Here is a 16,565-nt window from a genome sequence, read left to right as displayed (position 1 = left end):
TCGACTACTGAAAAATCTCATGTTTGCATTATCGAGAAATGGGAAGTCGCGTCCCGCACACTTGGAAACCTGGAAACGAGTCTGGAACAGTTCTTACAATTGTTTTTTTATTCATTTTAACAAACCAGATAAAAAGTATTGCTCACAATTCAAAAATTAAGTCGCGAATAGTTTGCCATAGCTCACAGAATATAACAGGAAAGGTAGCCTAACGTTGCTTTTGTGTTTGGAACATTAAAAATATTATTCAATAATTTGTTCACCCCTAAGCTTTCATTAAATATAAAAAAATTGAATCACGGATAATGTTCATGTGTTGGGAAACTTTCTGCTGATAGTGTACGTATACATATAACGAATGATGATAATAAAGAACGAAACATTTAGAAATACTTAATATTATGATAGAAATAAATTTCTGTCCTTGATAACTGTTATGAGCGATCGAAATGAACTTCTCTCATCGATAACTGCTTTGAGCAATCGAAACAGCTTTTCTTGATCGATAACAGTCCTCGGAGGAGGATCCATTTTTTTAACACTAATGACTGTTATTTGTAACCAAAAAGTATAAAAATCGATATTTTTTAATCACTTTGTTTTTCGAATTTTTTTCTTTACATTTTGTGTACATTATTTTAAATTTCAATAATAATCAACTTTTTATTAATGATTTTTATCGTAGAATATTTTAGAATAACTGTTATTTTTGGTCCCTGATAATTATACAATCACTTCTTATAAAATCATTTTTATTATTTCAATAATTGTAAAATAATAACTCTGGAACCGGTCATTTTGATCGGTGGTGATAGGTTTAGTGTTAAGAACAGAATCGTGAATAAATAAGGAATCGAAAAATTAGTGAAATGAAAAATCGATTGAAATGAGTTAATTAGTTTTCCTCGATTATTATGTAACATCAAATGATGCCTCAATAATTTTGATTACTCCTTACTATTCGGTGATCATAACGATCTCTCGAGGACTCTCGAAAGCAGCTGCAAGAAGAAGAAGCTTTGGGTGCCTCAGCATGTTCATAATTCGGATCTCTTCTCGAACTTGCTGCCGATCTTTGGTCTTGATGGTTCTGACGAACTTGGCGGCGAAGCTAGCTCCACTTTGTTTTTCGGTAACTCTTCTCACAGTACCATATCGACCTTTCCCAAGTTCCTCCAACACCTCGTATCGATCGGCAAACAGAAGCCCATCTTCCATTTCAACCACTCGGGCTTCGAAAGGTGGTTCGAATTCTTTTGCAAAAATGTCATAATTAACAAATTATTCAGTTAACAGAACATCGACTATTTTATCATGGATTGCGAACTTTACTTAACACATTACAGACCGGTGATTATTGCATAATTTTGAAAAATTATTGGGTTACACTTTCTGTGAATCTAGATCTGGTTGGGTCTGGGTTAGATTGGGTAGGATCTTGTAAACAATCAAATTAACGATAACTGAGTAGATGTAGTTTCAAAATCTCTACTGCATTATTAGTTCTAAATGGTTGGCCCGTTAGAATGGTATCTTCTCCGATCGTGGTAACGTGTTTACAAATTACAGACACAGTAAACAGACAGTCAGACCAAGCGTGGCACGCAAACGTTGCCACGTTTTTTGCGAATATCTCGAAAATTAAGAAAGAGCACCTAGTATATGAAAAGGAGAAACAATATACAGGGTGTCCCACGTAACGCTTTTCACGAATTTTCAATTAAGTGCTTGCGATAATCCGACAAAAAAATATTTTAAACAAAAGTCGATCAGTTTTCGATTGGCTATACATTGCAATAAAAAAGGTTCGAAAATTTTATATCGATATCGATATTAAATAATCGAAATAGACCAAAAAATAAGGATCGAATGATATTTACTTATCTGGTACGTGACAAAGCCTTCGTTAGAAACACACGCTACACTACGCGCACGCCACAAAAATAGACGACAGAGTTTCTTTACCCACTTTCATAACAAAAACAACTGAAACGAATCGCGCGTTCTTCTCCTTTTTATAAATAATTATCGTAACAATTTACACCAGGAATTTTTAGTCCCGCTCTTTCCTACTGACTCGTCGAAAAATCTATCAGAACTGGCGCACTCAACGAATATGTCTGCACAAATATTCGCAATCCACTGACAAGAAATTTTTCATTTTCCTGTTTCTTACCTTCCTCGTCATCGTATACATGCGTTTCCCCCTCCATCGGGATTCTGACGTATTCCGATTCGTTTCCCGGTTCACTGACGCCGTGGATGTTCTCCGCTCGGACGCGAAACCGACATTTTTCGCCGGGTTCCACACAATCCTTCCCAGAAGTCTGTATCGTGTGACTCAGCGAGTGACAAGATTCGGTGATGGTCGTCCAGGTGTTTTCACCTGCGCGATTAATTTCCACGGTGTAACCGGTGACTGTACAGCCTCCGTCGTATGGTGACGATCTCCAATTGATGGTGGTCGTCCCTGGAGAACAGCATACGCTGGGAACGCCTGCTGGTGGGTCCGGTGGTCCTATAAAATCAATCACAGATTTTTAGTAGTTCGTTAATATTTTTAAGGACTTTCGGGACGTTACATCTATCTTGTTAGTTGTCAACAGATAACAGTAGGGGCAAATTGCAAAATCTGCATCAGTTATCCCGTGGAACGCCTGTTCTAGTGGTAAGCGCCACTGGCGGTAACTCATGTCGGGCGAAGATATTTTGCTTTCTGGTTCGAAAAAAACGTCGATCACGTAAACTTGAAAGGGTGGTCCCTCAAGATAAAAGTCTGCTCTATCGCTTGGTATAGTTCGATTTTCCGCTGGACCCTTATTTCTTTAGATAAATTCAAAAATGTCCGCAAAAATTGGTGCAAAAGTGGTGTCTCTCCGTCTTTAATGATTGTTTAAAGTTTAAACACGTTTAAACAATCATAATGTATTAATATTGGATATCACTGTATTCAGGAAAGTCTACAGAATCTTTTGCTGTAAAGAACAATTCTATGTATATCTTTTATAATGATATCACAATATTTGTTCAAAGTTGAAAAATATGTCTTTTTTTAAAACTTAATTTACTCAAAAACTGTACGTCTAGGAGAAAAATTAAGGACAGATTTGGAACCAGTGCGAAAAACACTATAAGAATCGCATAGTGGGAATCGAAAATACAAAAAAAAGTTGACATTTGTTGGACCGTGTAATTAGGCAGCGGATTTTATGCATTTATGACAAAAATGAGTGGTCGTCATTTCACACAATAACAACATTAGAAGTATTTGAAAATACTGTTCTATTATTTTCAACCTATCAACCATATTGAGAAAGAAAATATTTCATCACAGTTTGTTGCAATTCAGATAGACAATTTTTATTTTGCATAAAGATTCGCTGTCTAATAATTAGACTCCGGATTTTTATGCAAAATAAGAATATTCTTCATTGATTGTGGGCAGCAGGAATGATATAAAAATTGATATCATCCTTTAACGATTTTCTCACATTGCTAGCAACATTAGAGCATTAGACTCTGGATCTTTATACAAAATAAAAATGTTCTTCATCGATTGTGGCCAGCAGGAATAAAATCAAAATTAATTTCATCCTTTAACGACTTTCTTACATTACTAGCAACATTAGAGCATTAGACTCCGGATCTTTATACAAAATAAAAATGTTCTTCATGGATCGTGGGCAGCAGGAATGAAATAAAAATTGATTTCATCCTTTAACGACTTTGTTATATTACAAACAACATTACAGCATTAGACTCTGGATCTTTATGCAAAATAAAAATGTCCTTCATCGATTGTGGCGCCAGCAGGAATAAAATAAAAATTGATTTCTCTCCTTAACGACTTTGTTACATTACGAGCAACATTAGAGCATTAGACTCCGGATCTTTATGCAAAATAAAAATGTTCTTCATGGATTGTGGGCAGCAGGAATAAAATAAAAATTGATATCATCCCTTAACGACTTTCTTACATTACGAGCAACATTAGAGCATCCTTGAATTTCAAAATTTTTTTTCTGGTTTATATTTCATCCAATCAATTTCTTCATAAACGCATAAAGATCCGCAGTCTACTAATAATAATTGACTGTTCGATTTATTTTCGAGAAATGTTTGTACACGATGGAAACTAGAAACATTTTTGTTTTAATAATAGATGCTGAATAATTAGCGCGATTGTCTATAGCTTCTGCGAGACTAACACGCACAATTATCTTCACGGTTCGTTACGTCTTGATCAAGATACTACGATGTTGCATATTACCTGCATTTACCCTAGCATGAGGCACTGAACGAACGATCCAATTGTTTATTCCCTCTAGGAGATCTATCAAATCGAGATAGTTGTTGCACGGTGACAAGAACAACTAACAGACTACTTGTTGGCGGCACTAACAACATGTGGAGCAAATTAAAACATCTGGAGTGTATAAGATCGGGAGAGACGGTAATGCGGCGTCATTCAGATGACTGTTCTCTCTAAGCTAAGGAGCTGCTATTTCAGTTAATTCTTCGCGAGGATGTTCATTTTAACGCGGCAGGATAAAGATCGAATTACCCATCCTCGGCTCCGATTGAACTCTGCTTCTCTCCTGGATATATCACTGAGATCACAAAGAAGTGTTTTGGCAGCGTTAGACGTCCGATAAGCGTGAGAACAGGCACGTTTCGGTAATAGCGATCGGCATTCTAAACGGATATCTGGTTCTACCGGTTTACACGCGCGCTTCCTCGCCACTGCTCCAGTCTATCGTTGATCCCGACCAAAGAGGAAGAACCGGACGATGATGCTGGGTGGGGGCGGCAGAAGACACACGGGAAGGAGGAATTATTGCGCGATACGTCACGTGAGACTGTCGCCAGCCTTGTACATAAGAAGAGGAACTGGACCGTGTGACACGCGCTTACACACGTGGAACAATGGGTGTCTCGTTCCGAATTGCGTTTGCATAGACCAAGAGACCCGAGACGGTCGACGGAAATAGAATAAACGCACTATGGTCGATTTCACAGAAAACAGGAAAATCGAATTCGATTTCATTCAGTTCATTCATTCGTTTTACTAATTACTACGCACTCGTTCTGCATAATTTCTTATTGGTGTCAACAACACTTGGGCAAAAATTTTATTTAAATGAATATTTCGAATAAAGTAGGTTTTTTCCAAGTGGGTTTTAAACCCACTTTATTCGAAATATTTATTTAAATAAAATTTTTGCCCAACTCTAGTTTCAACCCCTTGCACTCGGAGCTATTTTAACTCGAAAATTATACGTTTTTTCCGTCCTAGAATAATTCCATTCTTTTTCTTTTTATGGATTTTCTTTTTATAAATTGAATTGAGAGATATAATACCTCATACAATACTTAAATCACGCGTTATTAACCAATATACAGGATGTCTCAGCTGAAGGAGGCCACCTAAATATCTCCTTTATTTTGAATGGCACAAAAAATATTTATGGCATAATTTAAATGATATCGAGGGAGGAATATCATAGAATTTCTTTTGTCCGGTTCTTTTTTCATAGTTTTTTCAAGGTCATCGTTATTTTTTTATCGGGAAAACTTATTTTTTAAAAATTTCATCTTGTTAATGACTTAAGCATATTCAAATGTATTTTTTCAACCGCTATAAGATGATTTACAGAGCTTTACAGAATACAACTTTGCATTATCATGACTGATATAATTGCGCGTCTTTAATACCTATATGTTTTAGTTGCATATTTTTGTGTATTGTATTGACATTTTAAGTATACATAGTTGGTGACAACTCTTCCAAACGAATTTCAGTTTAATGTTGATTAGCAAACATTAAGAAGCTCATGCCAATTTTAGTATCTTTTAGTATCCTTGTCAAAAGCTTCAATTGGCTTTTTTATATTCGTAATAGAAGAGACAGATTTACTGATCAGTAAATAAATTGTTGAATATTGATAAACACGTTGAACGTCCGATCAATGCTCGTAAATGTCACACAAAATCAAAATAACTTATTTAATGATGCAAGAATCGAAAAGACAAAGTTTACCATAACAATGATTATAGTAATATTCCTACACCTTGCAGAGCCTAATTTGGTTTACTTGGAATACTCTCTCAAAGTTTTATTTTCAAATTCGTATCAGAAGTTTAGACGCACCCTATTATTTGAACAAGAGCGTACCCTCTGATGAATCTTCGATTGATTTTTTTTATCGTATGTTTAGAATTCTTTGAAAAATTATGATTACTACTAAAACTATTCATACGCGACAGTGCAGGGAAGAATGTTTAGCAAAAATATGAAAAAGGGCCGTATCAGAAGTTTAGATGCACTTACATGGTTGGACTCGTCTTAATTCCCGCTTTCACATTATACATATTATGTAAAAAGTATGTAGCATTCCATTAAAAAAAATTGGTAAACCCCTTTGTTTGCTAGTAAAATATACTACAACTTACTCCTGTTCGGTTTTTTCCCAACATTTTCCGTTTACGAGAAAAATGCTGGTACAAATTATCGCGAGCACACTGTATAGTGGAGCGGTGCACATAGAAACAAAAATCCACTATAATCTCGTACTAACTAAGTCGCTGTAAAAAATTGCTGTACTATTATCCAAAATATTATTTATATTATTAACCTCTTGCCCTACGATTTATTTTACGGTTTCAATGATTAGAACTTTCTTTGTAGTTCGTAATTTCCTAAAAAAGGAGAAAACTTATATCTATGCCTACATGTTCTTCAATAACCATACATTCACAAAACCAAAATAGAATTTCATCTCGGTTTAAAGGAGATTAATAACATACATATTTATTAGACTCTGTTCAAAATCTTCATCACGAATCTGACACGATATTGTAAGGCAAAGGGTTAAATATGTTGGCATCTAATCAATTACTAAACACTTAAGTATTGTATGAGGTATTATATTAATTGCATATCCATAAAATGAAAACAATCATATAGAATGGAATTATTCTAGGACGGAAGAAGTGTTTAATTTTCGAGTTAAAATAGATCCGACTGCAAAGGGTTAATACGTACATTTTTTTTATGGATGTTTGTTTCATAAGCCCAAAGAATTATACTCAAGGAGCTGAATGAATGAAATGGCCGCCGGCGGGGCTTGCGAACATATGGATTCCGGAAAGATAAATTAATTAAGTTGTCAGTACTTTTTGACATCGCGGATTATTTTTAGTTTCGTGCGTATTGCTCGAAGAGGCAGATGTTCGGTTTGTGCCACATGTTCACCGAATGGATGATACCGAGGCAAAAGTTTAAACGCGTGATGTAAGACCACTTGTTGCAAAGCTCTGTAAACAGTAATCGTATCTCGGTGTTCATTGCCCGTATCTATATAGATTGTTTGAACGGATGCTTCGTTTCTACTTGAGACATTTACATAATGGATATTTAGAGAATCGTTTAGTTCACGGACTGAGTATCTGGAGTATCGGAATATCTGGATTAATCGATTCTATTAGATTGGTAGAAAATAAACGCTCCTTTGGAATCTGTATACCTTATTCTTTTTCTTCTATTGATTTCATAAAAATTCTTTCGAGAGCATTAATAAAAAATACAAATTCTTCACTAAGAATTTTATCTCTTTAAGGAAAAGTATAAAACAGTGATTAAACTTTTGAGAATATTTCAAGGTCATTGAAATCGGCGAGGATCTCCCTATTCCGAATAAGTACCTTTTCCACATATGAATAATTATAATTAGATGTCGGATTTTATGCAGTTATGACAAAAATGAGCAGGTGTAATTTAAAATAGTAAAAACTGTGCGTACAATTTAAAAATATTGTTATATTATTTTCAACCTATTAAACACATTAAGAAAGAAAATAAATTTCTATCTCACTCTAGTTTGTTGCAATTTAGGTAGAAAATTTTTATTTTGCATATAATGTCTATTAATAAATACAATTCTGTGTTACTAGAAACCTTACTCTTTAAGTATGTAGTTTCAGTAATTTAAAACCAATGAAAGAAAGATATTTGCAACTATTTTTAAATCAGTATACGACAAACTTTAACTAAAGACCCTAAGCTGCTATTGTTTATAGTTTATATTTGGTTGTTGCATATGAAATGTCCGATTTTAGAATGCAACTCTTATAAAACGTTTATAGGTTCATTATACAATAAAACTTTGAGGTACAAAGCTAATCCTTGACACTAATGAAATTATACAGATGCTTTCATAAGAAATAATTTAATAAATATCCTTATTAGAGCTCGTATTGTACTAAGAATCGTGGAAAGTCTAAATAAATTAATTCTTGTCATTTTTGTAAGGCAACCATGTGTTTGTTACTTTTATAGTTTTATATTTATTTTATAATTTTACTTTTAAATAAAGTTTATTTCAACGTCAATCAACGCGACTGTCGTGTGTTCCTTTTATATGTCTGGAAAAATAACTTGCTGACGATAACATTATGTCATTTTTCGTCAAGCTGTGGTGATTAATTAACATACTATCTAGTCCCTGATGACCAAAACTTGAATGACCATAATATCTTATTTTTACCGTAATATAATCTAGAAACTTAAAATTCGTAGATAGAATACATCGGGTATACAAAATTGCGTTTGTTTAATGTCACTGCTAAAAATCGGACATTACATATGCAACAACCTAATAGTTTATAGTTTATAGTTTCACACGTACCCTCAACAGCAACGCTAAAGCATCGGCGATCCTTTCCCAACCTGTTTTCCACAGACACCTCGTATTTTCCTGCGTTATCAGCGGTGACGTCGTCTGATATTAAACAAGAAACACCTCCGCCGTAGGTAATCGCAGTCTTCCTGTCTGCAGCCAGCTCACGTCCCTTTAACAAAAATGTATTTTCATCATTTACTGTACACCGATACACAAGGTGAGGCACCTAAGACTTGCACCGAAAATATTTTCGTTGTTTTTAATAATACAAGAAAATTTTTCAGGCAGAAATGTACAGGGTGTTTCGTTTATCTGATAACGGAAATGTCTTGTGACGCCCTGAAGTTACGAAAAAAATTTGTTTACATTATACAGCTAATGAAAAGACAAATTCAACCATATGTTGACCTTCAAATGACCTTCGAAGAAGATATTCTTCAAAAAGCATACCTTAACGTACGAAGACTATGTTCATGCTTTTTGAAGAATAACTAGAATAAATAAAATAGTATTAAAACTCGCAGAATAATCTGTACTCGCAATTTCGATTTATTTAGTTTTTTGCGAATATCTTGAAAACTAAGCCGTGCGACGGGTACATGTATAGGGAAAAGTTATTCAGTATCTTGACCTTGATAACATTTTTGACGATAAGAAGAAATTATAAAGAAGAACATTATTTGTTATTTATGTTTCTCGAGGTCTCAATACCCCTTTGTGCTTTCAGGTGGGAATTTACATTTTTATCATTATGACATAATAGCTGAAGCCAAGACTAAACAAACAATGACCTAACAAAGGTAAATTTACAATGACCTAAAACATCACGGACTTCGTTTCATGTACAGGATCATTCAAAAATACGTATATGTACAATATGACTTCCAGAAAAATTTCTAGCTTATTATAAACTTTTTTGAAACATAATAATATTTTCTTATAGCATTTCTTCTTATGATTAAAAGGAAGTGATATGTTGAAAGTGATTAAGAGACTGCGGATCTTACGCAACATAAAAATGATGTGTATCAATTGCAAGGTACAGCAGAGAAATATAATGTTTCTTTCACTAATAATTTTAATGTATTGAAAATGATACACATCGACATCCTTAAATTGTCTTATTCTTTCTACTGTTTTAAATTTTAGCTACTCATTTTTATCTGTGCTTTAAAATACCCATTGGTTCAAAAAATTGTTTAATTTATTATGAGGACTGTTTGAAGTCTATGCAATTATTTAATTAATAATCTATCTCATGTAACCATATTTAATTAATAAATTATGCAGAATATTCAAGCAGCAGTCGAAACTAAATTCCTTGAAAATTCTTTAGCCTAGAACTTATATTATTCTCATTGCGAAAAGTATTGATCAGTCTATCGTTCTTGAATTTTTGTCGATTAGGTTTCTCAAGGCACGCAACATGGGAACAGAGGTTTCTCTGTATGAAGCAGTAATCGTATTAATAGAATCGAGTGTGAAGTCTTTCTTTTCCTGTTGGAATATCGCAAGCACTTTTCAAAACAACTACATATTGGATTATCTCACACGCAAACAAATCCTATTGCTTCGATAACTACGTATTCTTTATGAAATTCCTAGTTAGACTAAACACTTTATTTCGAGCTTATTGAAACGTTAATTATTTCTTTAATAAATTTCTATGTCGTTCCTGTTTTTCATGCAATTACTGTAGAAAATATTCATTTTACATATAGATCCTCAGTCTTATACACCGACAAATGAATTTCATAAATAGTCTCGTTTTTAATAAAGGATAAAGAATAACACAGGATAAAAAGTATAAACAAACAGATTTAATTTCATTTATATAAAAATTCTTTTCAAAAATCTGAAGCTGAGGTCTCTGAGACCCCGAATTACCTTGCGAAGGTTAAATATTGTGTATGAGGTACTATATTAATTTTATATTCATAAAATGAAAACAATCATATACATGTAGAATGGAATAATTCTGGGTTGGAAGAGATGTTTAATTTTCGAGATAAAATAGCTCCGACTGCAAAGGATTGAAATTATCGAAAGAAGGACCGAGTTCCTACTGAACTTTCGAGTCTTTCGGTCGACGTAGAAAAGCGATCCACTTTCTCTGTTGTTAAAAAACATGTGAACAATACTCACCGCACGAAGCCATTTCACCTGCGGTTCCGGCCGGCCTTGGTAGCTGGCCCTGAGGACTACCCTATTTCCTCTGAAGACTGTAACGTCAGCAGGTACCTTTATAATGGTGGGCGCAATAAATTCGTCGGACCCATCATTAACATTCTTCTCCTTCGTCTCGATGTTATCGTCCGGTTTCGAAGTTTGGAGTTCCTTCGGTTCCTCCGGAGCTGGATAACATTCCATGGATATTATAGGCGTATTATCATACTTCTTGCAGTGATCTCGAGCTTCTTTCAAACTGTTTTCAGCCTTACACGTACCAGGCTTCACCGACGTCGGTTTCTTCGAGCACACTTCGTTCGTCACTAATTTCGACTTAGAAACGTTCGACACTTTCGCAGACACATTTTCTTTCGCTGTATCCATTGTTTCTTCGTCCGTGAGCAATGGAACGTTCCGATCTTTCGGACTCTTGGCTAAAGAAGACGCATTATTTCTTGTCTTTTTCGGGTCGAGATCTTTCTTATCGATCGTTTTGCTTTCCGTTATTTTCCTTGTAGCGAGCAGCGGACTCGGTGGAACGTTCCTCTTCGAAGAGGAGGGAGACTGTCGTTTCGAGTCCGAAGATTTTAATGGCAGAGAGGACGACCTAGCACGCATCGGCGATTCGTATCGTTCATGTCGAGGAGATAATTGCACGTCTCTTCCTGATTTCCTCACGGAATTACTACGAGCACAGTTGCCGCTCTTCTTGCTGCCGGTTTCCGTATTATTATGCGTTCGAACAGAGTTTTCGAAATTCTGATGCAATCGTCTCATTCGCAACTCCGCTGTGCAACTGATCGATGGACCCTTTCCGACCACGGATGCTGTGCAGCGAATTTCCCCAGTATCTCGAGATGACACGTTGTGTATCCTCAGAACGCTCACATTATCGTCTTTCTCAACCTATGCCGATAATATTGATATAGCAAATGATTATTTTGATCGAATATTTGTGTGTAGGAATAACGAGCGAGCAGTATAATGGCGAGTCAGACTCGTCATGGAAATTTCAAGAAGACTCTGGTCACTGTACCGATTACTGCGGTATCATGCTTCGATTGTACTTTATTTTAATATTGTTCCCAATTTATCATGAAATAATAACATGTGTAAGCATTTTATGGAAGATAGATGTGTTCTGAACACAAAAAAGAATTCGTGACCCTCAAAGCCTGATACAACATACGAAAATATTAAAAAGTAAAATCGATAACATTTTGTACGTATTACTGCGGACGAAAAAGAGCAATGTACTAATTACTGCGTACCCGTAACTGCGGATTAGAATTCGAAATATACGAGCGTACGGAAACAGACTGCGTATCTTTTCAATTTTTAACACACTACAGAAATAAACTAAGAGTATGACAAGTGTGAATACGATAAGAGCAATATCTCTTGTAATAACGATAGCATGAATTTTTATCTTAATTCTTTTAACGGGTGAGCACGTTTTAGATAATGTATTTGTCAATGTATGTATTTAATTACACGGTCCAACAAATTCCAACTTTTTTTTTTGTATTTCGATACCCACCCAGCGATTCTTGTTGTGTTTTCCGCGCTGATTCCGAATCTGTCCTTAATTTTTCTCCTAGACGTACAGTTTTTGAGAAAATTGAGTTTTTAAAAAAGACATATTTTTCAACATTGAACAAATATTGTGATGTTATTATAAAAGATATTGAATTGTTCTTTACAGCAAAAGATTCTGTAGACTTTTCTGAATACAGTGATATCCAATATTAATACATTATGATTGTTTAAACAGGTTTAAACAATCATTAAAGACGGAGAGACACCACTTTTGCACCATTTTTTGCAGATATTTTTGAATTTATCTAAAAGAATAAGGGTCCAGCGGGAAATCGAACTACACCACGCGATAGAGCAGACTTTTATCTTGAGGGATCACCCTTTCAAATTTGCGTGGTCGACGTTTTTTTCAAACCAGAAAGCAAAATATCTTCGAGATACGTCGCGGCGCGGCGAACGCCCGTTCTAGTGGTGAGCGCCACTGGCAGTAACTCATGTCGGGCGAAGATATTTTGCTTTCTGGTTCGAAAAAAAGGTCGACCACGCAAACTTGAAAGGGTGATCCCTCAAGATAAATGTCTGCTCTCTATCGCGTGGTATAGTTCGATTTTCCGCTGGACCGTTATTTGTTTAGATAAATTCAAAAATATCCGCAAAAATTGGTGCAAAAGTGGTGTCTCTCCGTCTTTAATGATTGTTTAAAGTTTAAACACGTTTAAACATGTTTAAACAATCATAATGTCTTAATATTGGATATCACTGAATCTTTTGCTGTAAAGAACAATGCAATATCTTTTATAATAACATCACAATATTTGTTCAAAGTTGAAAAATGTCTATTTTTAAAATTCAATTTTCTCAAAAACTGTACGTCTAGGAGAAAAATTAAGGGCAGATTTGGAATCAGCGCGAAAAACTCTATAAGAATCGTATAGTGGGAATCGAAATACTTTTTGGCTGTTGGACAGTGTTATTTATATTATTTGTATTTGTCGATTATGCATTTTTTGATAATGTATTTGTAATTGATAATGTATTTATCAATGGAATACTCTTGGAAATTGGAATTTTGCTTTGAATGCTTTAGTTTATTCTAAGCGCCGCAATGTATTTGTTAAGAAAGAATAATTGAGAGTTGAATATGTTTGTTATACATATGTATTGTTAAGCGTACCTTGCATCTTGGGATTTCTTTAACATCTTTTCCATTGATGGTCCACGTGATTTCCATCGGTCTTCCGCATTGTATTCGCGCGCAAAAACATGCAGTTTCCCCTTTCGATGTCAAAACCGATACCGGAGTTTTGGTAAACTGCGGTGCTAGTTTCGACACGCCTTTGTAATCTGTTCATATACACAGAATACATATATTTTTGTTAATTCACTCTGTATCTACAAATTATAAAAATATCCTGCTAATATTAATAAGCTTCTTTGTCATCTTCTGTTTAATTAATTGCACATAGAACATTTTAGCGTGTTGATAAAAAATAGAAAGCGGAAAGATTGTAACTCATATTTTGATGAAAATTCCCATTAGAATTTCATTGTGACTTTGAGAGAAAAATTGTTGGAAATTTATAGAAATTTTTAATAGCTTCGACCTAATAATAATTTGTAATATATTTCAAGGGGTTCAACTTCCACTCAGGGGACCAAAAATTTTTCAACTTTTCTGAATGTAATATTATACAATTCGACGAAAATATGATAAAAGTATAAATTCTAGTGCGAGGAATCCAAGACCTAACTGGAAACTGGAAACCAATATGCCAGCGTTTTTACCTGTCAAACGCGTTTGAAATCGAGCAACTTTACTCGTGTATGTGAACGAGTGAACTCCGCCCACTGAAACTTGGATTCCTCGGACTAGAATTTGTAGTTTTATCATTTTCTCGTCGAATTTTACAATATTACATACAGAAAAATTGAGAACATTTGGTTCCCTGAGTGAAAGTTCAGCCTATTTCAAATACTTCTCGTTATCTCGTACACAGAACAAAGTGTCTAGCAGGATAAGTATGGTCTAGCAGGATGAGCATGGTCCAGCGGCCCCCAAGGCAATTTTTATTGACATTGTGTGCAAAACAATGCTTTTAGGTTGAAAGATAATCCTCCAAAAATTCAAGTTGCTTCCCCTCAATAACTAATCAAGAAGAGACTTAATCTCCTGATAAGAATCATTAATTAGAGTAGTAAGAAACACTGCACTATATACTATGTATTGTAATACTATAATAACGTAATTTTATTTGTTCTTCAATTATTTAACTATTTATATTCCACCTATCCGATCATCTTGAAACTTTCATATGGATTAGATAGTCCACAGAACACATTTTCTACCTTTAATAACTTGTTCACAATTGTGAAAAATATATATATATATATGAAACGCAGGAGGTAAGTTCGAGTATTTTCGTTTTTCCTTCGTCTCAATAGCTTAATTAACAACCGAGAAAAAAATATGATAAAGTTAAGGATGTTTACCCTCATATTATTCTGAAAGAGGGGTTAACGACCTGAAATTTTGGGAGATTATCTTTCAATCTAAAAGCATTACCTTATGTTTTTCTTAGGTAAGACATACGACGAAAACAAAATGACGAGCATAAATCTTTATTTATGAACGTATGCTACCTATTATCATTTTATTTGCGATTTGTTAATAACGAAGAGATTCTATCCACTTCTATGAAACCAGGGTCATATTATACCTCAACCAGTTAATTGATTTGTTTACAGATTTTCTATCAGCAAATGCGTACCTTGAACAGCAAACAGGCCACTAGAAGAAGCCTCCCCAAAATTGTTACGAACGAGACAAGTATACTCTCCGGCATCTTGTGGAGATACATGAGACAATCTAAGAGCAACTCCACCATCGCCATATATGATGCACTTATGGTGATCATTATTAGGTACTTCACGACCATCCTTTAGCCAAACGACTGTGAAGGGTGGAGTACCTAAAAACATCATTTATATCCCATTTAATCTACACCTTACATTACTTATATAATATTTGAATAACTAGCAAATTATATCTGAATTCTTTAATGGCTTTAACCGAACTTTTTGCGACTATAGAGGATTTACTGTACAATATTCGTAACCACATCGTTTTCAATTTTCGTCTATGAAACTTTTACCACATTTTTCTGATTCGAATAACACCAAGACTTCGAAACTTCGTGCACTTGAAAGGCTTCGAAGCTTTAATACTTCGACACTTCGTACACTTCAAAGTTCACTTCATTCCTTCGAATCCTTCGAACCTTCGAAGTGTCGAAGCTTCGGAAAAGTACATAGCAGAGTTGGACAAAAATTTAATCAACGACTGACAAATAAATTTCTACTTCAATCACTACTTTAATCACAATTAACAATTAATCTCCTACTTTAGTCGTTAATTGCAGATAACGATAAAATATTTATTAATCGTTAAAATTGTGGTTAACGATTAAATACTTATTAATCTCGTGAAATTGGGAACAACGGTTAATTTCTACTTTAGTCTTTCAATTGTAATCGTGAATCGGATAATTGATTAATGATTAACTGCTGAAACTTCGAAATGAAATACGGAATCAAAACTGTATGAATACTGAAAAAAATGTAAACTGAGTTTAGGTGTATTGTCATTTGGTCTATAATACAAACTCTGTTTACGTGCTTCTATATTTTTTTTCGATGATTTCTTTTTTTAGTCAACGATTGACGATTAACTTCATCAATCGTTTGAATCAGTCTCCGATTTTTCGACGATTTCTTCTTTTAATCATTGACGATTAACTTCAACAATCGATTGAATCAATCGTCGATTTTTCAATGATTATTTTTTTAATCGTACACATTAATCAATCAATCGTGATTATTTGAATCGATTAATGCCCAACTCTGGTACATATTGTAAGTTGAGATTAAAATAGTAGAAAAATTCGTGAGGAAAGGCTTCTCTGAAATGTTGCACATCAAGAAGGATTGGTATACGATACCCGTGAGTCTCGTCTGTAGCTCATAACAATGACCCTCCATGACGATCGATTCTTCGGAGAGTGACTGTAGGAACGTTGGCGGGTCTTTGTCGCAAGTAGACGGATCGTGGGGGTCAAGAACAGTGACCTGCAGACAGGCAATCAAATGAATCAAACTAGTTGTTCGATGAATACTAAG

General features: G+C 34.6%; 1 protein-coding gene across 6 annotated transcripts in view; it reads right to left on the bottom strand.

Moving 5' to 3' along the window:
• Window positions 1-16,565, bottom strand: part of LOC143212159 (uncharacterized) — a 119,557-nt gene that overhangs the window by 7,553 nt on the left and 95,439 nt on the right. For 5 of the 6 annotated variants that reach the window (XM_076430608.1, XM_076430609.1, XM_076430613.1 and 2 more), the window contains 7 exons: window positions 16,388-16,514; window positions 15,158-15,358; window positions 13,564-13,733; window positions 10,827-11,756; window positions 8,688-8,850; window positions 2,177-2,518; window positions 959-1,253 (listed from right to left, as the gene is read on the bottom strand). In XM_076430608.1, coding sequence (XP_076286723.1) covers window positions 959-1,253; window positions 2,177-2,518; window positions 8,688-8,850; window positions 10,827-11,756; window positions 13,564-13,733; window positions 15,158-15,358; window positions 16,388-16,514 — 2,228 coding nt within the window. The remainder of the gene's footprint in view (window positions 1-958; window positions 1,254-2,176; window positions 2,519-8,687; window positions 8,851-10,826; window positions 11,757-13,563; window positions 13,734-15,157; window positions 15,359-16,387; window positions 16,515-16,565) is intronic. The other variant, XM_076430611.1, reaches the window with a different exon arrangement.

The sequence above is a fragment of the Lasioglossum baleicum genome, chromosome 9 (genome assembly GCF_051020765.1).
Source record: "Lasioglossum baleicum chromosome 9, iyLasBale1, whole genome shotgun sequence".
Lineage (NCBI taxonomy): Eukaryota > Metazoa > Arthropoda > Insecta > Hymenoptera > Halictidae > Lasioglossum > Lasioglossum baleicum.
This window is presented reverse-complemented; position numbering and strand designations above follow the sequence as displayed.